The following is a 25,280-nucleotide window of genomic DNA, read 5'->3' as shown; positions in this document are numbered from 1 at the left end:
ACGATGCGTTTGTATTAAACACAGTGCAAAAACTGGTTTCATTGCAGAAATGTTTATTTTTTTCCGGGAAAAGGCGAATTGGAATCAAGCGGTACAGTTGAACAACTTATAAACAATGCTACACACAACCGACCCGTTTGAGAATAGCTAGGACAAGTAAGGTTGTAGCACCACAGGATGAGAAAAAAAAGGAATAAAATACAGAAAAATAAAAAAAAGTATCATGTGAAATACTAGAGGAAAACATTCAAGATGATGCAAAAAGGTTCATAGCAACCTGTGAGTGGACCCTTTTCCCTGAATTCTTTCTTATATTGTAAAACGATAATGCCAAATTGATTCTGCATGCATGTTTTTTTTTAAAGGGAACCATAAAAAAGGCACAAAATTAGCTAGACTGCACAAAATGGGAAATTAGGATATTAAATATAAAAAATGGAGAGTAAAAGGTTCACAGAGAATGGCGGAAAACTGAGATTCACCTCAGAGTAAAAAACGTTCAATGCCAGCTTCCGCTAGAGCTTTGTTTTTAAACATTTTGATTAATTTTCTGCAGAGTTCAAACTTCCTTTTGGTAGGGTTTTAACTCAAATTAATGTTTTTTTTAAAGAAGCCTTCATTTGGTTTTTCTTTGCTGCTTTAAGAACACTAGAAAATTTTTTACTCTGACAAAAAAAAAGAATTCTCCTTGAGCCAGATCTTTCAGAATATATTTGCTTGGAAGATCCCAAACTACACATTCTTTTTTTTCTAATGCTTTTTTGTGTTAGTGGTTTTAGAAAAGTACTGAGTTTTTTCCAGTATTGACAACTTAGTTTGTTTTAAAGATATAAAAGCTTATTGGAAAACTGGACAATTTCCAGTATTAGTGAAGATTAAATACAAAATCGAATGTATTTTCATTTTACTCTATAATATACATCATTATAGTTTACAAACCTAAGGTGTGCATTTTAGTGATGGCAGGAGCAGGAAACACTTCCTGATTCAAGTCAAAACATGAAAACCCCTAATTTAAACCTTTTGAAGCTTAATCATCTTTAACAAAAGTATTAAACAACATACTCGTACGCACAAAAGACAGTTTAAAAAAATAATCTACAGACGTAAAAAAGGATTTCTATATAACGAGATGTGCACCATTAATATTTGTACAAATAGACCAAAAGTTCAGACATAAAATAGTGCTACAATTCAGTCTATTTTAGAAAAATTATCACATAAACATCTTTTTGTTTTGTTTTACTAAAACTTTGCCAAAATCTGAAAGCAAAATGATATTCCCTGATTGGATTCTTACAAACCTTTCCTGTTGCAGGAGGGCTACATTATTAGCTACCGATTATTTCAAATGACCTCTGACTTCCAGAAGGTCACGCTTCTAACCTGGTTACACAAAGGTACCGTCACACATATGTCCCTATTCTGTAGTCATTACAGAAACAAAATACCTCACTCTAACATGATCGGAATGAAAAATGCCACGTCAAAGTAAAGTCAGTTGGTTTTTTCCCCTGAAAACTCTTCATTCATTCATTCATTCATTCATTCATTCATTCATTCATTCATTCATTCATTCATTCATTCATGTGTAAAAAGTCCAACCTAAAGAGAAAAAAGGATGTTTGGTCCACAGGTGGGCTCTGCTTTGCAGCACTCCTGAGGTTAAGCAGCAGTTCATGGAGTTTATAGGCTTTCGCTATCTTATTCGGCTGTCCATACCTGAAACAGACAAGAAGAGAAGATGCCATTACCGCACTCGCCTTAAGCCTCTGCAGTAAATCTCTTTCATGCCACGGACCGCTTTAATGTCAGACAACCAGCCTGAGCGAGGCTAAGTTGGTATCCGATTTGTTTTTGTTTTTTTGCCTCCAGTTTCCCTTAACTTTTGAAGGAAACGTTTATCTTATCCTCTGTAAAATATCTGCAGCTGGCTTAAACGTTACAAACTAGATTTGAGTAGGAACCAGTATAATGTGATTTAGATTTTCCATTAACCTATAACTGCCCAAGTGGAAGCAAAAAAAAAAAGAAAAATAATCGGATGCTAATTTCAGCCTCATCTGATTTTTAAGGTGCAACTAATAAATGAAAAAAATGAAAAAACGGTCGCTGAACTACCTCAATAGGTCCATATTTGGAGTAAAGACTCCTGGTGTTCTTAAATCAAGCTTTATTTTATTTTGAAGTCAAATGGTTTTCTTCTGGCTCTTTTTTGCGAAATGAAGCTTTCCAAATATGTTTAATTTTTTTATTCTTTGCCAACTGTGGCCCGTTCATTTAGCGGTCGTTGTAGCCACTTTAGGAAAGCAGCGGATGGATTTTCGACATATGACCAAACGACTTGACATGCGTTAAGAATGAGTCGGACGTGATGAAGAAGCTGTACATGAAAAGGGTTTCATTTGCTCTTCTTTTCCTTTACATTTTATGGAAAAGTGGTTAGAACAAAGCTTCTGGTTATTCATTTCTTCAAAGCAGAAAACATGTTTGGAGTTGACCAGAAAGAGTCCAGGAGTGTCCCGGGACAAATAAAAGAAGGCAGTTTGTTTGGACGAGACTAAAACTAAACTTTTTGGCCATGAGGGAAAATTATAGAGTTTAAAAACAATGGACAGCTCCCTCCCCTCTCGTGTTCCCAAACAGGAAGTACCTGATTGTTTCAAGAAGCCAAAGTCCCATAGACTTCTAGAGACAATTATTACTCAGTCCTTTGATTTCTCATAACCATTCTTGATCTGCTGCCTTCTTCTTTACATCTTCTTTCTAATACTATTTTTTTAAGGAAATTTTTTCTTTATCGCAAATTAAATTCAAGTAATTCCACTCAGATTCATTAAAAGCACGTGGGTCTGAAGTTGAACGTTTGAAGCGTTTGATTGACAGATTTTGGGTAGCCAATGGCAGCAGACTTCATCCATGCCATCTGTGAAGGCCTTTTCCGTCGTGTTTGTTGTTGCAATTCTTTGAAAAGCGTTTTAAAAAACAACAGCCGGGATCCAGTGGAGCGACCGCAGGCTGGCGCCCTGTCCGGGCTGTATCCCTCCTTCAACAGTAGCCGGGACGGGCTCCGGCTACCATGCGGCATGAGCGGGTTAAGAAATGGATGCAAACTGTCTACCTGTGCAGAGTTGTTGGTCAATTGACTCATTTAATTCCATATAAGTGTTTCCTTTGCAGTTTTGCAAAATACGTTCATTTCAATACGCCTCAAAACCCCCATCCTTCAAGCGCAAAAACCTTTTTACGATAAATGAGTTTTTTTTCCATTAGGCGAACTTAGTATCACAAATCCTATTTTGCCAATTTTATAGTCAGTGGAAACGCAGCGTTCAAGAGGTAGAGGCATGGAAAGAGGTGGGGACTCACAATAAGGTCACTTCTGTTTGGCGACAGTAGTTGCCATAGATACGATGACTCAGAGCGACTCGGACCAATCCCTGTCAACTGGTTTCAACATGGCGGCACCCGTATCAAGAAGCAATGGTGAGGGATTTGGTCGGGTTTCGCGAGAACTGGACGTAAGGCCTTTTCTATGGGTGACGTCACACCTGGATTCGTCCGTTTTTACAGTCTTTGGGGAAAATTCTGCAGAAGACCCAAACCTGAGCGTCTTTGTTTGTCTCACAGCAGCAGCGGCATGTTTTTCAGGGACCTTTTTTCAAATTGGCTAGGAAAACGAAACCGGCCGGAATGAAGCTATGAAAGAGATTTCAAAACAAAGAGAAACTTTTCTCAGCTTCCTCTTTCAGTGTGACGTAACCCCAAACATACAGCTGTCCATGGGAAGGCAGTGTCATGGTTTGGGGTTTCTTGAGTTGACCAAGGCAACATCATGTGACCCGCCAATAAAAAAATAATAACAATGCCAGCTGATTATCTGAATTTACAGCAAGTTTGGGTTTTCAACACTTGATGCTTGTGTCCAGCGGTCCTGTAGCTCTTTAATACTAAACATGAATGGATTCTAAACACGTTTAGGGTTATGTTAATTTGTTGTGCTTTACCTCGTAGTATCTGATAAACCTCATTTGGTAATTCAAGGCCTTTAATGCTATCCCACAGGTGGTAGGCTGTAGCTTCTCCAGGTCTTCTTCTGTTCTTCCACCCCACCAGCATCTTATGCTTCTGCATCACCACGTCTTTCTCCGCCGCCTGAATGTTGTCCAGCTCCTTAGAGGTCCAGTCAAGAAAGATGGCCACCTGTTTCCACTCCTTCCCGAGCTGATTGGCCACCAGCAGCAGCTGCCTCTCTGACATGCTCTGGTCCTGAGTCACCACTGGTTTAACACCATCTGGAGAAGCAGAAACACCATCAGGAGCTTAGTTTTAGTCTTAGTCTAATGCTGGACAAACCTTCACAAGAAAAAATAACACTCAAGTAATTGAGAGAGAAAAAAACAGTAGAAGTCACCTGAATGATCCTCCCATCGAGGTTTTTTAAAGTTGTCTTCTTCTTCTGATGGACTGCTGCTCCTCTTTCTGTCTGCTGAAAGAAGGAGATTACAGCGTCATCAGTCAACATGATTAAGCTAAAGGGATGACGGAAAGTGTTAGTCTGGCTGCAAACGGGATACATACAGATTGTCCGCTTCCTTGGCTTCTTATCAGTGTGGTCGACACAATCACCTGAGAGCAGAAAACAGCTGACATGAAGCCAATGACAGTAAAATTAGACATTTCAAAAATGAATATATATATGGACTAAAGCCTTCTATAACATGGTGTGAAAAAAGCCGGTTTGTTGTTTTGGTTAGGAACTTTTTTGCGTTTAATCTTAAGTAAACATTCTGAATTTGACATGAAATGCCGAAAGCACAAAAGTAACTCAAATACACCGATAATTAAATTGCAGATGTTAAGAAAAATGTTGGGCACAGCAGCTTTAAATTAGTTTGGTTTTGGCAGATGTGTTTTTGTCTTTTTTTTGGTTAAAGAAAACTTGGTCAGAGAGAATCTACACACTTCTTTTGTACAGGTCACATGGACTAGATACTGTGAGTCTTGGTCATCAACTGTGAAATATCATACAAGTTGTTACCATAGACATATATATATTTAGATGACATTATATACTGTTACCTATGTTGCTGCTCTCTACTGCTCGTTTCCAAATGTTTCTGCATTAGTTTATTTGTACAGGAACAAAAAGTAAACATCCAACATTTCTGCAAAGGTGCCAAGTTTAACCGTTTAGTCATTTTTGTCATGGGTAGGATCACAAATACTAATACCATATTTTCGCATTATAAGGTGCATTAAAAAGCGTTTTCCAAAAAGACAATGTGGAGTCGGACTACGATATGTTTTTTTATGCGTTACTAACAAGGTTGGGGAGTCACAGTAAGAGAGCAAGAGTTACTATGAAGACAGGTAATAAAGACTATCTGATATATCTCTGACTCTTTAGTGTTGCTTAATGTGTCTTATAGTTCTGTGCGGCTTTTATATGAATAAGTTATAAATAGACCATTCAGTGACGGGTGTGTGGAAAATATGGTAAAAATAATCTTTCTAGCAAAACTCAATGTTGCAGCCACCCAAAAATGCTCAAGTTTACAGTTGATTTACAACAATTTAACAATCAATCAATCAAACTGTATCTATAAAATAGCTTCTCATGCATTTTGCGCAGCTCGAAGCGCTTTAACAATAAAAACAGAAAACACACAATATTACAGTAAAAGCCCAACCCACCCTTCACCCTTCCCACTCCCCTCCGTTAAAACACATGACCCATGGCCCCCACGTATAAAGAATAATGACTATGTAACTTTAAATAAAAATTTAAAATAAATAAATAAGCAAACAAACAAACAAGTAAGGCTTGGCTCTGCTGTGAGGAAACAGTATTTGGAACAGTATTTGGGAATCTCTTTATACCAGGAGCCAGCCTGGCCATAGGAGCATCGCCACAGTGCCCACCCAGACTGGGACAACACTGGGGTGTGTCCCATTAGGCATTCCTAATTGGTCTCCAAGTAGCATCCAGATCCATCTCTGCTGAGACTCAGAGATCAGTCAGGATCGAGCATGGCAGTGTGGTTTGTTGATAAATAATGAAAGAAACCACAGACAGCATTTGACCGCTCTGTCCTATTCTCTGTCAGCTTAACTTATAGAAACCACGAGTGATAAAAGAAAATTCATGCCTTGCTGTCACTGATGTTTAAGGCATTTTCCAAGCTGTCGTCTTCTGTGCATTTTTACAAAAGTGTTGTCAAAGCAGCAGAAGAGGCTTTGACAGACTACAGTTTGACCGACAAGGACATATGCATGCTGAGCAGAGAAAGCTGATCCCAGCCCATTTTCTTGCCTCTGTGTATACAGTCACACTCATTGGAAGCCCAGCAGGGTTGGATGGGAGACCAATTAGAAATACCAGGTTGATCATGCTGATGCTGGTACCTTCTCTGATGGTCGCAGACCACACAGTCTCTTCTGTGTTCGTTTCTATCAGGGACAATTTAAAAGGAGGCGGCTGCTCAAAGAAAGCTTCAAAGTAGCCCTTCATTTTGGTCACTGCGAGAGTGAAGTTCAACTCCTGCATTAAGAAAAGAAAAAAAAGGATGTCTGGAGTTAAACAAAAGTTAAAGCAGTCAGAGTTTTCTCAGAAACATGTCACAACAAAGGAGAAGAGTGGGATGAGAAGACACACCTGAGGTTTGATATCCCCTTCTGGCTCGCTCAGGAGGCGATAAGTCCCTTCATCCAGTTTACACGTGGGGGGCTTATCTATCTTGATGTAGCGATTTTTGCAAGCCCGCACCTGTTTGGCTATATCCTGATTCACACATAGATGGGTGAGAGTTAAGTCAGTCAGTTGGCAAAGCCAGGAAAAGAAGGACCAAACTAAGGAAGGGATGAGTCACGAGGTCAGCTGATGTGGAAAAGTTCAAGGTACAAAAATTGGAAAATTCACTATTGTGTTTATAGGAAGCCTGTGCTGAGTATTGACTGATCAGCTGCTTTCTTTAAAGCCCACTCATCTGCTATCAGACTGAGTGATCTCAGCTGTTTACAGCATTGACTATAAAGTGAGCCCTAGCTATATCGCGTTTCATCTTTCACGGCTTCGCTGCTTCACCGATTATTTTTGCAGTGAGGATATTTTTACAAAATATTCAGAGGGCCATTCAGGAGATGAAAACTGAAACTTTGAATGCCTGCTGGAAAAATCTGTGGCCTGAGGCAGTGCGAAACGCAACCGGAGTCTCTCCTGATGAGCTCCATCACACCGCAGTGGATACGGCTGTGAATCTAGCTAGCCAAACAGCTTGGAGGTGACGGCTTTAATGACATGACTGCTGATGAAATTAATGCCCTAATCTATACACAAACACATCAACTGACAAACGAAGACCTGGCAGGGATGACAAAGCCCCCAAGCCAGGATGAGGGAGAAGAGGAAGAAGAAGACACACGTGTTGATAAAGAGGAGGAGGACGGACTGACACTTGGTCGCTTAGCAACCATAGTGAGAATGGCCACTGAACTTCAGCGCACGGCACAAGAATGGGACCCTTTGATGAGTCGTTCATTGCAGTTCTCAAACATAATCGAAGGTGGCATATCCGTTTATAAAAATCTTCTTGCTCAGAAAAAGAAAGCGCCAACAACTACCCATAACAATGTTCTACTCTCGGAGAAAGACTCCTCCGCCTTCAGTAGAAACAGAAGCTACAGCGGAGCGGAGTCAGGACGAAGAGGCACAGCTGGAGACTGGGAAATACGCGAGTGACAATGTTTCCAACCTTGTATTACTATATTAAAATTATTGTTTTAAACAAATTTTGGGCTTTAAAACATGTTTTGATTTTTGGTTTCATTCTATAGTTCGGTATTTCATTGTAAAATAATAATAATTTTAAAAAAAGCTGACTACTTCACGGATTTCACTTTTCACGTGTTATTTTTGGAACGCAACTCCCGCGATAAACGAGGGATCACTGTATATGAGAAGTTCCAATGAAATGAAGTCAGTTTAGTCACCATTTTTCTCCTATATGGATGTTGCCATGTTGGAACCAGAAAAAGTCAGTAAGCAGCGATGGTCCAAGTCGTTCTGAGTCAACGTTCATATGGCAACCACTCTCGACAACCAGGAGTGAGCTTGTTGGAGGGCCACACCCCTACTACTTTATAGTGGGGTCTTTGGAATCTGTCAAACGCTTCAAACGTTCAACGTGAGACAGCATTCTTTTATTGAGGCATCTGATTGGTCAGTTTATAACTTAAATAACTTGCAGTATAGAAATAATATCAAGAAAAAAAAGTAATGATTAACAAGAACTTTAAAAAAAAGGTAAGCAGAGCAATAGTGGTGATTCTGACCAAAAGAATGACAGAGAAATAGCTGTTTATTTCTCAATAGAAGTCTATGGGAATTCGGCTTCTTGGAACCAACAAATACTTTCTGTTTGAAATGTGAGGGGGAGGGGTCACTCTGTCTAGTTGTCTGGTTTACAGTCACCAACTTGAAGCTGTCCTTAAAACTATGTGGGCTAATCTGCTTCCAGAACCTACTGGCTACTATCATAATTCACATCACGCAGGCCCGGTAATAGCAGTGATTGCTGGCTGGAAAAGAGGAAGTTAGTGCAATTAAAAATGAAAGAAAGATTTGTCTTTTTTTTACCCCTTCTCACTTTCACACTTTATTTCAAAGACGAGGTATTTTGCTGGAGTTTTGAAGTCCTGACAAAATTGGTAATGGTCTCATGAGTGGAATGTTTTGTTTTAGTCTAAGATTCAACAAAAACAAAGTCAATAATAAAAGATTTAGAGAGAAAATCCCCAAGAATTTTTTCCTGGAAACGTATTTTTGGTAGATCATTTCATTGTTGCAATGATCATTGACAGTAAATGCCATAGTTTAGGAAAGTGGAATTCTTTTCCTTTGGAATGAAGGAATGTGTGTTTGTAGGACCAGCAGCAGAGCCAGCTGCTTAATCTGCCATTAGCTCTTGTTTAGTGGATTTTATAATTAAAGTTGAAGAAACCAGACATATCTACAAACTTAGCAATTTTCTTGTGTGCGTCAGTGCAGATAAAGATAACTCTGTGACCGTTACATCCCAGAAATATGGGGCAAGTCAGTTGTGAGGATTGTAATTCACAGTCAGAGATGAACTTTTTGCATTAAAGCCTTAGCTCCAGTGTTGACCACCGCAACTCTCCAACCATTTACCCAATAACGTAATACTAATGGATTCTGCCACAGAGAAAAGCACTTTACAGCAGTAAAGCCTTTAATGCTGGCACATTGAGTAAATTGCACATATCGGCGCAAAGACGCTTTTCTCCATTTCAGTCTGTTGGAATTACGTTAATTCTGTCTAAGAGTTATGGTAATTTAAGGAGCGTGTGTTAGTTTGCTGTCGCTGACGACAGCTCCGGTGTTCAAAGACTAAAGAGTGATTTTGAAAGAGGCTGCCTCTCATCTGAAGCTTCGCTCTCATCGCCCTCAGAAACACACGTTCCAGCAGCGTTCCAATGAAAAGTTTACGTAAACGTGTTTTAGGCTTCCACGTTCTAAAATATCACGTTGACGTGTAGCTACACAAGTGTTTAAGACCGTTTTCGGGCTCTACGTACAGAACGCCTACCTATTGTATATACATGGCATGTTAAACCAGGTCAAACTTTGACCAATCAGGGACTTGGATTTGGTAGTGACGTATAGATGACGTCCCTTTTACCTCACAGAAGGGACAATCATTCAAAAATCAATCATGGAGGAGAAATTAATAATTGTAGTTTGTGTCTGGCCGGAATTTTTCGACACCTGGGGCCTCATTTATAAACGTTGCGTACGCACAAAAGAAGGCGTACGCCACTCTCTACGCAATAATTGAGATTTATAAAAAGCAAACTTGACGGGAAAATGTGCGGTCCTTCGCGCAAGCTCTGACCCAGGCGTACGCACAAAAACGGGTGAAATGAGAAACGGCGACGCCGTCGGCAGATGGAATAAACACGTGAAAGTGAAAATGAAGATACTGCCTCTCAGAAATAACATGAAGACTTCACAAAGCAAGTCTTACAATTAACAGCCTACACGAACACCCGTTTGATCCATCAGCAGTGAAACAAACAAAAAAATCAAACGAAAATTACAACAGAAATTCAAATGAACACATATTTGCAAAAAGAAAAGTGAAATATGTTCTGCAATATTGGCATGTTGTGCAATTCATCCTCATAAATAATATATTTAACAGAACGAAATAACGTACAAAACAGACATTCCCGTCAATGTGTCGGTCTGGCGGAGCAGATAAAGGTGCAATTAGACAGACAGATGGATAGATAGAGAGAGAGAGATGCATTAATTGTCCACTGGGGAAAGATGTTTACATATTAAAACATTTCTTCATAAGCCACGGAATTATGGTATTCATGCATATGCCTTTAGTTTGTTGTATTTTTGATAAAACAATGTATGGCGTATGTCTCAATCATTCAGAAAGCAACAAGAAATTACATTTGCGCTGATCAATTTCCCTTTTCCACGTCGATTATTACCGACATCTGCAGCTTGTCAGATGTAATTAAATGGAGGGAAATAAAATGCACCATCACAATGCGTAATGACGCACAATGGCTGATCTTGCTCTCTTAGAAGATGTGGCAAATGGAAGAATTCGGAGTGAACGCATCTTTAGACAGCAAGAAGACTTGTTGGCAAACGAGGACGAGTGGCTTATGAGCCGGTTCCGACCTCCGCGGGCTTTTGGGGGTGTGTCACCCGATGCATCTGGCGCGTCGGCGTCCCCCTGCGCCTCAGTCACCACTCCACTAAGGGATTCCCCAATTCTTGCCGCTAGTCCCCCCCCCCCCCCCCCCCCCCCGTGGCAGACACACTCTCGATGCAGCGCCAGACGTTTTTTTGCCTCGACTTTGATGTCCGACCATGCCTTCTTTATTTTGGCCACGGTCCGAGGTTGTCAGGCTACAGCAGTGCTTCTCAATTATTTTTTGCCAGGCCCCCCCTAGGAAAAGAAAATGTTTCGCGCCCCCCCTGACCCCCCCCCCATAACCCCCCCCCCCCCCCACACACACACACACACACAGACACACTCGCGCGGTGACAATACATCAGGTCAGTATCTATAAAATTTGTATACCTAAAATTGTATCTTTTAACACTAACAAAAGAAAAAAGCAAAATAAATCCACTTTCAACAAATATTAACTTTATTTAGCCACAGAAACCCTGTTCTAGTCTAAAACAGAAAAGAAGCTGAAAGTACCTGAAATAAAAAAAAATCTGTCATTCCTTATTTAAACTAGAAACATTTTGACCAACTGAACCATTTGATGCTGAAAAAAATAATTCAATCAATAAATAATATTAAATCTAAATTGATCTGAAACATTAACACAGCAGCACCAATATATTTAACGTTTTTAGTCTGAAGAAATAGGTAAAAACGTGCTGATTTTTTTTTTCTAAATGACGGATTGTTTATTTCTGATCTCATAAAAGTGCAGCTGTTTTCCTGCATTACCTGCTGTCTTTATGTCTGTCTGACACCAACTAAACCACAGGCAGACAAAGAAAACATGGATGGAAAATAAAGACACGTCATCAAAATGTCTACAATAGTTCATAAAGAATGACATTGTTAGCATGAGCTTAGGAATCTAAGGGCAGCGGTGATCTTGGGCAACAGGCAGCGGTAGCAGTGGTCCGCGTGCCCCGATTCCCCTGGCAGACAGGGCCCACACCACCCCTCCCCTTTCGTTCTCACTCGCGCAGCCGCGGACAGACAGAACAGACAATAGGAACCGAATAGTGGACCAGATTATTTTCCAAGCACTGAGCCGCTGTCACCGCTGCCCCCACGTTAAATTTGCGCACCGGACAAACCTGTGCCTAAAACCGCCACCACCGCGCGCCCCCCCTGGCATCGCTTCGTGCCCCCCCCTGGGGGCGCGCCCCACTATTTGAGAAGCACTGGGCTACAGCATTACGGCGTTTGCCACTCACGTGGCTTTGGCATTAGTAATGCCCACACTGTGCCCTCCAAACAACACTTTTCTCCTCTATTCCACCTCGCCAACGATAACTTCTACTTCACATTGAGTGAAGTTACGTTTTTTTTTTCATTTCCTCTCTGTGTGCCATGGTTTCGCAATCAATGAATATTAATTTGTGGGCGTGTCACGGACTATTTATGGGCAACTATAGGCGTGTCATGAAGCCGCAAAAGCTGCGCTGCATTTAGAATTGGTTGTGATTTATTAAGGGAAAGATGCGTAGGATGTGCGTGCGCACGGTTTTATAAATCCGAATATTTCTGTGCGTACGCACGTCCTATGTTTCATCCGTACGCCACTTCTGACGCAAATCCTACGCAAAGTTTTATAAATGAGGCCCCAAGACTTTAATATATAAGAATAGAGCTGTGAAAGAAAAAGCCTGGAGCAAGATTCACAAGGTTTGTACCACTTCAACATTTTGTATCCACCATGTACACCTGCAGGTGGTGGACATGCGCTAGTAAACAGTAGAAAAAGAAGCCAATGCTTGTCCATTGTAAACACCATGGGCTAAATGTGCGTTCAAGAACCCGCGTTTAGTGTGTTCTTGAATGCCCAATGTGCCAGTACCTTGTTGTATATACAAAACAGGATCTTGATACTTAAGCGTTTCAAATAACATTTTAAGAAGAGTCAGATACAGATTATTCACAGCCTTTTAGCTCTCACCTTGATGTCAGACGCACTGTTTGTGGCCAAGTAGATGTGGAAGCTGTAGTTGTGCAAGGAGCTGCCAAGCTGTTTGTAAACCAGAACCACCCCATGGCGGTCCACGGGCTGGGGAGTCTGAATGATGGGACCCACAGGGGACAGGGACGTCACATTCCACTTAACATGGCTGCCCGAGTGGTCCACAGTTGGCTCAATGAGTGGACGGTTTCCCTTTACGTGCAGGATGCCAAAGGTCATCTCATTTTCTGGATCTTTGGGGAAAATAGAGAATCTTTATGCAGCTGTTTTTAAACTAGAAATGTCAGTTGAAGAGAGAAAACAGACACATCTGAGGACCCTTCGTTGGACTTACGAGCCAGGCAGACGCAGTGAGGGAACTGGATGGATTTGAGCACACTCGCGTCTTTCTTCACAGTTTCCACATTGAAGATGGGTCCGGCAAATTTCCAGGAATTCCCCAGGAACCCAGCAAACTTGGACCACGACAAGATGGAATACCGCACCAGGACTGGCTCGGTTGCTTCAAAAACCAGGCCAGTGGCGGAACACTCGTACGAGACGTCTGCTTCCAGCTGCACCCTGAAACACAACGCTGAGTCACCGATGCTGAGCATTCATCAGCATAGATCTGATGCACAGACGCTATGTCACACTTACTGCAGCCGTCCCCTTGAGATCCTGCAGGGGGTAACAAGCTCGCTTCCATGGGTCTGTCAAAAGCACATACAGTTTTTTTGACTCGTTTGGCCCTTTTTCATAAATCGTTTGAAGCTTATTCAGGCCTTTCCGCAAAATTCAAAGACTTACTACTAAATGAAAAGACTAAAATGATTTTAAAAAGCACTTTTCACAAAGTAAAATGGTCGTGAGCTCACCTTCTGGATGGCTTTACATTTTTCACAGTATAACTTGTAACTGGCCTCTGTAACAACACATAAAAACAGAAAATGCTTTATCAACAGTTCTCCATCACTGAGACTTGTTCATAAAAATGCTCACCTTTCCCATTCAGAGCCTCTGTCTGAGGAGAATCTGCGGCTCCTGCAGGACAAAACGGCTTAAATTCAGAGTCAACGTATTCTTTAAACCAAAAAGGTATTCAAGTGTGATAACATCACATATACATGAATGATTTTTGAGATGCAGATTCCCTAAGGCGACCACCTTTCATCGAAAACTCCTAGACATGGTAACTCAACCGGTTTTCACCACACAACTTACTGCTCCCAGACTCCTCTGCACTGGCCTTTTGGTTTTCTGTAGAGAAAAGGGATAAGACTTTGAATCCATCATCTTTGTGTTCTAGCACTCCTACAGAAATTCAGTTGGAGAATTTGAACAACAGATTGCATATGAAATAAACATTGTCTTAATGTCTGACAACAAAGTTAGGTCATTATTAAGATTTTTCTGTATAAGAAGTCTCTGTACATTTTTTCTGTTTTTTGTTTTTTTTCAATCAGAAGTTCCAAAAATCTGTTTTTATTCTAGAAGACTGAACTAATAATGCATCGTTTTAAGGACCTTTGATAGCCAAATTGACATTTACTTAAGTAACATTTTACAAAACAGACCTTCAACCCCCCCCAACTTAACAGACACTCCAAGAAATTTAAAAGAAACTGAAGAAAATTCAATTTCAAAAAGCATAGGGTCGCACTATGATAAGGGATGTTTCTGTGTTCCAGAGATGGAAAAACACCAAATGTCACAGTATCAAAACAAAAATTAACACCAACCACTTCTTCAACCCCCATAAAAAGTCAGATTGGTTTGGTCCAGGACCATCAGAAAGCAGCGGCCTCAATACCACAGAAAAATTTGAGGGCAGCATTGAAAAGGCCCATAAATCTGAACCAAATTAAAAAGTTCTGTCGGGAGGGAGGATTCTGTAAAAACCGCATGAAGTTAGAGAAAAGCATTTCTATTTCATAATAACCCAAGTTATTTTCAGTTGTGACTTTAACACCAAGAAAATAAAAGTTTACGAATAAAGGATTTCTTAATTTTACAAAAGGATGTGGAAATAAAAGAGACCTTTGTCTTTTCTAAATTCTATTTAAACACCTGGTTAACATAGGATACACAAAACTCTCACCTGATTCTTCTCCATTCACTTCTACATGCCCTAAAAGAAAAGTTAAAAGAAAAGAGTCAAGAAATTGAAATAATATTAATGTCTGTAACTATTTCTTGACTATGAAACTAAATCTACTGTTGTTCGTTAGAAAAAAACAACAATGAAATTGCAGCTTAAGGACAGATGACAGATGAGATAAGCAACTGTTTAAATTTTGCTTTAAACTGAATCTATTTAGATCATCAATAAGTGAACATGCAGCAAACCTGCAGTTTTACAACCAAGACACAATCAAAAATTTACATTTAAAAGTGGAAAAAAAGACCAAATAATTTGATATACCATTTTGTCTCATTGGCTGAAACTGTGACGTAGCTTTAAATACCTAAAAGTTAAAGCATTCCTTTCAAAGCGCTTTCAAAAAACGCTGAATATCTCTGAAAACTCTTGAACGACAGTTGTTTATATCAACCCTTGTGCTCTCCAATGACCCCACCCTTACATTGACGTGTTCTCCCTACCATGACAAAGGTGAAGAGGATTTCATGTAATCCATGTACACCAGTGAAGATCACAAATCATTGAAGAAAAAAGGTTTAACGCACTGTCTAGTGGGTCTAGATGACCCAACTCCCAATGGTAAAGTGCCTAGGATAGCACAAGGGTTAAAGAGCTAGATAAGGAAAAATAAACGCCTTCAAATCTAAAATAAAACTAACTCTCTGCTCTTTATACAATAATTGTCTTCTATTTACAGGCTTGAATCTTTCTTCCAATCTTTCTATCCAGCTGTGACTCAGCTGTGTGTCTGCATGGAGATCTGCAGAGCTGCAGGTTTGTTTTTAATGCGCCGTGAATCAATATGACGCCAACAGCGGTATTTCTTTGATTTAACGCTTAAAACGGTTCTCGGGTCGCACTGGGAGAGTTGGATCAGTGAGAGCAGACAGGCTGAAAAGCTGCTAGCAGGCAGTCATGGAAGATTGTGGCTCTGCGTGGCTGCTGGATAGTAGTTGCACATCTGAAGGTTTATGCCTTCTAGTGAGAGCATCTTTGAAATTCATCTACAGAGGAGAATTTTTACATAAGTTCTTCTCAAGGACTTCAAGATGCAACATTATAAATTAAGTAGGATATAAACAAAGCTCTTCTTTTTTTGAAATGAAAAAGTGAAAAATGATTAAAGACCCACTCCAATGAAAATCGAGTTTTTGGAGTTTTTAACAAGTTCTGTAGGCTAGCGGGAGAGGGTGTAAACTAAGGGATGATGGGATATCAGCAGAGACAACAGGTTTTTTTTTTAATATTGCCTAAAAACGACTATCATACTTAAAAGGAACACTGGGCACGCCTTTACTAAAGATGATTGGAGTGGGAAATTAAACAAACCATTAAATCATTATTTGTGTACAAGTTTCTAAATTACAGAAGAAGAAAAAAAAATTAAAAAAATAAAACCAGACATCACTGCCGTTTATCAGCATAAATGAGGACAAGGCAATATTTTATGAATCTCTAGAAACCAAGAAATTTGGTAAAAAGGTGGGCAGTGCCTGTTTAATCCAAAAATAAATTATAGAAAAGCTACAATCTGCTTTATCAACACAATGACGGAGGTTATCAATTTATAAACATTAGAAAATGTAATGAAAAAGTAAAAGCTCTCAAAGATTAACAGCTTGCATTTATCTACAATTTTCCATCTATTAAAACTTGAGACCCTCTTGATTATGAAAACTCCAGAAGCTAAAGCTGAATTGGGTTTTTTGACTTTTGTATGACACAACAGACAACAGACATCCGATTGCGAGTAAATAAATAACCAACAACTGACAGCAGACACATGTTTGGTTTTAAACGCCTTGGAGTCATCACAGCTGAGTTTTCTTATTCCAGAAGTAAAAGCCTTAGTTTCAAATGTCCTTAAAAAACACAGTTTTTTAATTTCCTTTAATGTCAAATTATTGCTTTACAATAAGGGTCGTGATGAAGCCTGTCAAGGAGATTCTCTCACCAGAACCCTCCTCCTCCTCTTCTTCTTCCCCCTCCTCCTCCTCCTCTTCCTCTTCGTCGTCTTCCTCTGAGCTGTCCTCAGTGGATGTACCATGGTTGTCTGTTAAATAAATCCATATATCAGAGACCCGACCTGAAACAAGCGCGGGAATAAAGAAGGATTTACCTGCTTTGTAAATGTGCTCACCTGAACTGTTGCTGTCACTCTCTGACAGGTTATCTGCAAAACGGTTTGACATATGAGAGCAGTAAACTTCACATCTAAAATCTACTGACAAGACATACGAACAGCCAAGTGCGTTCCTATTACTCAAGGAGAGTAAATAGTGTTCTTAGTCGATCTAACACCATTACTGCTGTGCTTATGAACCCTAACACAACAGTTGAATGGTTACGTTAAATGAAGATATTTAGAGGTTATTGTAAACACAAATTATTTTAAAAAATGACCATTAAAGAGAGGGAAATCCTCACATTGCTTTTTTAATGCAGTGTTTTGCAAGAAACCCACAGAAACTGAACTTCTTTTCACACTTCACTTGTTTGTTTGTTTTATGACTCATGACACACTGTCTACAAGGTTACAGGAAAAGAAGATGTGCGCGCCCCTCAAAAACCTAGTTCTGCTTCATTTCTAGGTTTTTTTCTTCCTCGAATGTTTTTGTACCAGTCATAGAAAGAAAGAAAAATGTGGGGGGAAAAAAAACCCTAGTACGGCTGAAGAACCAAAGCAGATTTACATTCACAGTGGAGCTGCAGTGTTTGAAGAAGCCTGTGATGAGTGGCATGCCCTAACACTTTGGCACGTTTTACACAAATATATGAATCCGGAGGAGCCTCTTCCTCCCTGCAGCTTTGGAAGTCCATGGGCCGGGCCATCTGGCTGAGTGTCTGGGCTGGTTAATGGATGGAGCCGTCTTTTTGGGCCCGCAGAGTTTTATCTTAAACTAACAAGCAGATGCTGCCATCGCCTATCCGCCTGCAACATCATCTTCATCCATCTCTGTAAATGTGCTTCTCTGCGTGTGCACCCACACAGAGCTGTGCTCTGCTTTGGAGGTGGTGATGGGGGACCACTGCCCCCTGCTGGTCAAATCTCGCAGCACCACAAATGGCAAAAAGCCTTTTGATCTGTTGAAACATTTGCCAATTTGTTAAAAAAATAATTATACTAATTTTTTTTAGTAAATATAATAAATGACGCACTATTCGATTTGATTTGAAAAGTCCTTGAAGAGTAATTGGAGCAAAAAACAAACTTTAGCTTCCTTTTTTGTAATAATAAAGTAAACCATGTAGGTCATAATGCATAAAAGCTTATTGACACATCCAAGAAGTCGAAAATAATAAGTAGTTTCTAGAAACTTTTGTCGTTTTCTCTTCCCGTTGAGTCTTTAATGTCTTTGCCTTTTTGTGTACATGTGATGCAAACAAACAGACATCCAATCACAAGCTGGCTTCTACAATTGGCCAAAGCTGAACCACAATGAGGAATGTGTGCACTAAACATTACACAACCCTTTTTTTTCACAGCACTTCAAACAAAACCTGAATACATTAATGACACCATCTTTTTAACCACAAAGAACAAAACAGTATGAAAAACCTGAAATGGCAGATTTATGCGTTTCTCCATTGAAAGGCAATTTCATTTACAGCTTTAGATGCCAAATAAATAATAAAGATCTAGATACAGTAGGTCAAGGATCTGCAACCTTCAACACATAAAGAGCCACTCAGGTTGGTTTCTCACCAACTACAACTTGGTAGGAGCCACAAAGTAGTATTTCACCCTTCAGATGTATTTATGTAATGTTATTGTTACATGTATTTATGTTAATGTTACCATTATGATAAATATAAATAAATTGTTGCTTTTTTTGGAAATAAAAAAACAAATATGAAAAGAAAATAGCCTTTTTCAAAATATGAAATAGTTTATAACTTTTGATAGAGGTTCACATGACATCCTTTCAAAATAAAAGGCCCCCTGTCTCACATTGGATCTGTAATGGGATTTTTTTTTTTAAGTTGAGTTAACCGTTTGTGGTGCACCTCAGCCAGAAATGTGTAATTCTAACAAAAATTTAATCAGAGCTAATTAAGTGACCCTTATTGTATTTTTCAATCCATAAGGTGCACTTGGAATCCTCAAATTTGTTCAAAAACCAAAAAAATCTGCCCTGTGTCCTCATCCTGGTTGTACTTTCTGACGTCCAATAGTTTTTCTCTGGTGCAAGGCGCACAAAAATCTGTTAAAATGTCAAGAATGCTTGAGTTCGTTTTTTTCTACAGCACTCCTGACTTACTTTCTACTTAACCGTACTTTTTCAAATTAAAAACTGCATTTTTCTTTAACCAGAGAGCCATAACGGAGGGGTTAAAGAGCCACATGTGGCTCCAGAGCCAAAAGGTTGCAGGGTCTGTGTCATATCGCCACATATGAGATAGAAAGATACACAACCTTAATATTTAATCATTTAGCACCAACAACTGATGAGCAGACAGCTGCTCCACCCACAGAGCTACACAGCCACCCAAATTACAACTGTGGTTTCAGAGAAGCCCCTGCATGTACACAGCATTCCCACGCTTGAAGTGTAACATGAGAGACTATGGGAAATACTTGGGCAACTTGTGCAAAGTACATCACCACAACAACCAAATAAATAGATAAATACAATAGTTTCCATCCAAACCGGTAAAGCTCAAACATTTTGGCAAATAAGAGTAACTGCAGCCCGTGCTGCTCATTTTGTGATCAAAACACAATAGATTTAGTTTGCGTCTTTTTCATTTAGAGTGAACTGAGTTTCTGTTGAAGAAAAAGCTGTGAACCACTGAGGCTGAAAGAGGCGGTGTGTTTGCTGCACAAACTGCCCCGCCACACAAATCAGATGGAAAGCAGGACGGCCAAAGAGAAGAAGCAACAGCACGGGATGCTACCTCACCCAAAAGCAGAGAGCAACAATCAGAAAAAAAAAAAAAAAAAAAGGAATCAATGCACACCTTTGCTTTCCAGCGCGGGAACGTCTCCATCTCTGTGAGGAGAAAAAAAAAACTATACTTAGACTTAAACAAAAAGGAAAGGAGGGATGAAAGAAATACAAGTTATAGCACAGCTGCAGGAGTTTTTGTAACGTGTACTGATGAAAAACAAATGGCTCTGACAGCATGAGAAAAACAGGAAGTGCGTGTAAAGGTGGCACACATTCGTAAAGACCGATGCACTTTTCCACCCACACTTTCCTCAATGCGAGCGGTCATGTCAGTGCAGGAAAGGCAACATTTAGAACGTGCTTTTCTCTCAGGAAAACAAGGCTGATCAAAGGCCAACAGTTTATCATATTTGGCAAATTTCACACAAAAGATTCAATGTTTAAGAGAGAAAAAAAACAACACAATATATAGATGCATGATCGTTTGTGTGTTGGTTGTAAAATCCAGCTGATTGTGAAAAAACAGCTTTAAAAAAAATCTAAAAGCTCAAGCTTTGGTGGGAGTTTGACTGACTTCTTTCATTTCAGAAAAACAAAAATTATTGTTTTATCCTTTCCATCTTCGGGGGTTTTACTGTTCCTTATTATTGTGACAACCTCCTCAATTCTTCTGAATGTTACCACTTTCCCACTGTCTTTAAACATCTTGTGATTTTGAAACAGCAAAACTATTTTTAGATCATTTTTTTTCACACATAAAACTCTTACATTCTTGTCCATCAGACAAAGCTACACCCATGTTTAGTTACTTTTTTGTGTTTCTTTGCTTCCCGATGTTAATGCATTTAAAGAAACACCGTCCTGAAATTCTAATTTCCCATTTTAATTCTACTACAAGAAACAGTAGAATGATCTGTGAAGAGACCTGCTGAAAGCGAGCTGTAAAGTCCAGACTTTGACATGAAGCAGCACGCCTGCCATCCATCAGCCAGAGTTCAAAGTGAAACACAAAAAGAACAAGTTCATCAACAATAAAACACTTTCAAAAAGTAGGTCTCTTCCTGGTTCTTTCCCACTAAGTAGACTGGAGTCTGATAAAAAAAAAAACTACCGGTAACAAGACAGGAAATCTGGTTTCTCAGATGGTAAGGAGATTTGAAGCTGCAGCCTGTTCATCCTGATAAAGAGCTTGGCTTTCCTTTGTTTTCACACATCAGTCCAGGAAATGCTTTTGTCATTTCTACACATTTACCAGACAGTCACGCCAGGACATCCATGGAGGTCATTGGTTGCCAAGGTAACCTTCTTTTCCTTTAAACGCAGCACACTACAATGATCCTTAATGTTTCTTTTCAAAGACCAAACTCACCGTACGGGTTCTGTGAGTTACACACCATTCGTGTATAGAGGAGCATCATATTTTCTACTATCACAAAGCAGTTTTACTAACCCACTTCTAGTACATTTTAATGACTTCAGGTTTAGTATCTCTTTCACTACAGCAGACTTCATTACCACGCAGAAAATAATTAATTCACTGATGAGAAAGAACAAAAAAAATTTTTTTTTTTTGCTTATGGTTCCGCTCAGCTTGACAGTTTTCTTAACCCTTTGATGCGCAACATGGGTCAAAAGTGACCTGGCTGACTTTTAATATCTGATATCTTTGCAATAAATTAATATTATCAGTCAACAGTCAAGGTATTCCTCAATTAACTTGTTTTAGACCATCACCCATGATTATCTTATTTTTTCATTTCTTACTTTTTAAAGAAAATTTTTTTTGTATCACTACCCCTCTGATGTGCAACATGGGTACAAAATGACCCACATTCATTTTCTATGTTATTTCTCATATGGCTCAGTATTTACATAACATAACTTTGAAATAAATTACATTTAATCATTTATTCCTCCATTTATGTTCAAAATATCTTGTTTTTTGTGCCTCTTGAGCACCATGCATGAAAACAAAGCAGTGGATGACAACAGTCAGAAGAAGAAACCAGAAGTGATCCAGTACTATAACAAATCAAAATGAGGTGTGGACACACTGGATCAAATGGTAAGAAACTATTCATGTAACACAGATGTGGCCCATGGTTCTCTAGTCCAACATACTGGCTGTTGCCACCCTCTATGCCTATGTTGGTGGTGTCAGCAATGCACGGGGGGCTTTTTCTCAAGGAGCTGGGTGAAGTGCTTGTCATGCCACATAAAAGAGGCGCATTGAGGGCATACCCCAACTCCAAAAGCATGTTTGGGCGGCAGTGGCTCAGGTGGTTGAGCAAGGTGGCCAATGAAAGGAGGATAGGAGGTTCGATCCCCGTTCCCCCCCCAGTCGACTGTTGTGTCCTTGGACAAGACACTTCACCCTCCCTGCCTCCAGTGGGACTCCACTGGTGTGTGAATGTGAATGTCCCGGTGATGATCAAGGGACCTTAGGCGCCAGCTATGCCTCTGTCAGTCTGCCCCAGGGCAGCTGTGGCTACAACAGTAGTTACATGAATGAAGAGTGAATCAATAATGGACACATTGTAAGAACTTTGAGCGTCTGGAAAAGTGCAGATAAATCCAATCCATTATTATTATTATTATTATTATTATTAATATTATTATTATTATTATTATTATTGAGACAATGGGAAAATGTGGGTTTAAAAAAAACACAATACTGATGCATCCACTTGCAGACAAATAGATCCATGAACGTCTTTGTTTTCCTCACTGGGCTGGCATCTGGACCAAAACTGTACGCCAGGATTGCTCTTATATTGTAAGTCATTTTTCTTGCACCAGTAATGTTAGGTTGGACTTATGAGGGGCTGTAAGCTGGCGAGAGAGTGTAAAGAAAAGGATCATGGGAAATGAGGTAAGGCTCACTGCATACCAACAGTCTCACGCACAACTGTATTTCTGATGAACTCCTGCCGCACTGCAGAAACTATAGAAAACGGCAGGGTTTTTTATTTATTTTTAATTTTGCCTAAAAATGGCAAAATCATAATTAAAAGAGCAATGGGGATGAAATATGACTGGAGGGGGACTTTAACAAGCGTCTGCTTCTTCCACAAAGCTGTTTGATTTTTTGGAGGCTCAATGGAAGAATTTTAACAACATTGACCCCGACAGGGAAAAAAACGGATTAGAAGATGAATGAATGGAACAAAGTGGCCGAAGACAACTGTCAATGCATTAGCCTTAATATGTACTATCCTGTTTGATAGGAATACACCGCCAGCCTATCAGATTACATCTAGCCTACTTAAACAGACATGTTGACCTTCATTATTCCATTACAATTATCTCACCCTTTACCAAAACGAAGCTATATTATTAGTAGTCATTGACTCTTACTTGTGAACAACAAGAGTCTGTGATCTCATCCTTTCATGAGGATTAAGGTACTTGTTGTTGAAGAATGGAAGTAGAAGAAAAGAAATGGTTTAAGCTAAATGAGTCGGGAAGGATTGAGAAATGTTATGCACTGTTTGTGTGTTTTCTCTCAATCAGCCTCTTTCCATTCTTCTGAAGGGTTTTCTTCTGTTTCTGCTGACAGATAAACTTGTTGATGCATCCTTTGGTTTCTAATGCACACAGAACAGATAGGGGACGTCTGGGTTTCGATAAATAGCTGTCAGTTGAGCTGCAACCACACAGCCAGAGGGAAGAAAAAAGAAACGCTTTTAAAAAGCCAATGCTTTCCATTAAAACATGTTTATATAAAGGCATTGACCTACAGTCTGGTTTTTATTCCAGCTTTGTTTACTTGTGCTACTGAGAGTGAAAGGCTGCGCGTTTTATTGTTCGGTGGGGGACTTTCCTTTAGAGGAGCGTGAGTCATGAGGATCACCTCACCTGCTAAAGAATAAACAGACATCTATTGAAAGAAAACGTTATTTTTATTAATACTACTACTCGACGACGACTTGTTTTGGGGGGGGGGGGGGGGGGTGAGTCACTAAGTAAGAAGCAACAACAAACAATGCCGCGTGCAACGCGGAACGATACGCAGGAACGAGAACTAGTTTAGCATCTACTGTATGATAAACGTCTAAAACACGGAAGCGTAAATTCATATTGTGCTTGAAAAGGAAGCATGAACAAAAACACAACACTTCCTGTATTGGCGTCTTCACCTTCAGCTCAATTTTTAAAAGACGGAACACCACAATCGTCTTAACACTCACAGAGGAAAAAAATAAAGCAGAAAGAAATTACCCGTCTTCCAGGTGGGAAGCAGCCCCGCAGCTCGCCATCTCCGCCACCATCCTCCTCCGGTGTGTAACCGAACCCCGTTATAGAGTTTCAGCTGGACACCGCGGCTGCGCGTGCGACTGCAAGCATCTGAAAAGGCGCCAATACTACTAGTGATTGCACATCACACAAATCATCACACGAACGCGCGGAGTGCAGTAAACCTTAAAACTCCTTGCTATAATCTTTACATATTAGACGATAAAGGGAGGCCTTTTTGCAGAAAACACGCGGCTGTATTGTTTCCTTCTAAAAACAGCGCTAGGCGCCCAAGTGAATGTGGCTCCGCAGATCTGCACGTTATGGTAATGTTACTAATCCGTGGTCCTCTCCAGGACAACTGCTTTGTAGATCAGCGTTCCTGCGCAGTGTGTCACTGCGCATCATTGCTCCTCATGAATTGACTTGTTTTCTGGGGGCGGAGTCCAGTATCCCGCCTTGCTGCCATTGACGCCTCCTCGACCCCTCCCTCTGATGAAACAAACTATTTAATTAAAAAGATTTGACTAAATCTACTTGCTAAATCAGTAGAGAGGAGGAACCTCTATATGACCTCTTTCACTATGTGTTAGTTAAAAAAACCTTTTTTAAAGACTTAAAGAACACATGACATCGAATCAACACCCTAAAAAGCCCAAATTAATTTTAAAAGAAACTGCTTAAATAGCTTTAAAAGAAAATTTAAACAAGATAAGTAACTTTTCTTGCAGAAAATTTGCTACCTATGGCTACTGTTACCAAAATGCTTTTTTGCATATTTGTTTTTCTACTGCTCAGCATTTTTGCATAACTACAAGGGCTACATTTTAAATCTTGGTCAAAAGGTAATTGTAAGATCATAGCAAAGTAAAAAGAAAACAATTTTACCCTGTATATTAACATAGAACACTGAAATAAATCATTTTTAAAGTTCTTTTTTTTTTTTTTTACTCTGGTTGCTCATTTTATCCATTTATAAACTGAACTTATTGCTTTGGGTTTTAAATGCTGTTTTAACTGCATTTTTTTACACAGTTGTTTTAAATCAAGTCATTTACAAATACAAGAATAGGTTAATAGATACACTTTATATTCATATAACTATATCTTTATTGTATCGTAAAGAAATCCATTTTTTGATGTTTGGCAATCATTTTTGATTGTATGTTTTACTGTTTTATTGCCATTCTTAGATTTCTGGTAAATGTGTTCAATTTCTGGGAGAATAAACAAATTTAAAAGTTATTACTACGAGAAGGACAATTATTATGACACCCTTAAACTTTAATTGG

At 39.5% G+C, this 25,280-nt stretch overlaps 1 protein-coding gene across 2 annotated transcripts; it reads right to left on the bottom strand.

Moving 5' to 3' along the window:
- Positions 1-36: 36 nt before the first annotated feature.
- si:dkeyp-97b10.3 (uncharacterized) lies at positions 37-24,394 on the bottom strand. Of its 2 annotated transcripts, XM_023961696.2 has the most exons (17): positions 23,974-24,394; positions 19,823-19,854; positions 17,001-17,033; positions 16,815-16,913; positions 14,819-14,848; positions 13,942-13,977; positions 13,720-13,761; positions 13,596-13,642; positions 13,378-13,430; positions 13,073-13,299; positions 12,718-12,971; positions 6,659-6,784; positions 6,409-6,544; positions 4,582-4,629; positions 4,415-4,489; positions 4,008-4,295; positions 37-1,722 (listed from the first exon to the last, which is right to left on the bottom strand). In XM_023961696.2, the coding sequence occupies exons 1-17, from the start codon at positions 24,021-24,023 to the stop codon at positions 1,700-1,702; spliced, it is 1,599 nt and encodes a 532-aa protein (XP_023817464.1). In that variant the 5' UTR covers positions 24,024-24,394; the 3' UTR covers positions 37-1,699. The 2 variants fall into 2 exon arrangements, with proteins under 2 accessions (XP_023817464.1, XP_078785554.1); XM_078929428.1 differs by lacking the exons at positions 16,815-16,913; positions 17,001-17,033; positions 19,823-19,854; positions 23,974-24,394 and having other exon boundaries at positions 13,885-13,977; positions 14,819-14,837.
- Positions 24,395-25,280: the final 886 nt, after the last annotated feature.

This window comes from Oryzias latipes, chromosome 13 (assembly GCF_053564925.1).
Source record: "Oryzias latipes strain Hd-rR chromosome 13, Olatipes_Hd-rR_3.1".
NCBI classification, from domain to species: domain Eukaryota; kingdom Metazoa; phylum Chordata; class Actinopteri; order Beloniformes; family Adrianichthyidae; genus Oryzias; species Oryzias latipes.
The sequence above is the reverse complement of the archived record's forward strand: the minus strand, read 5'-3'. Positions and strand labels throughout refer to the sequence as shown.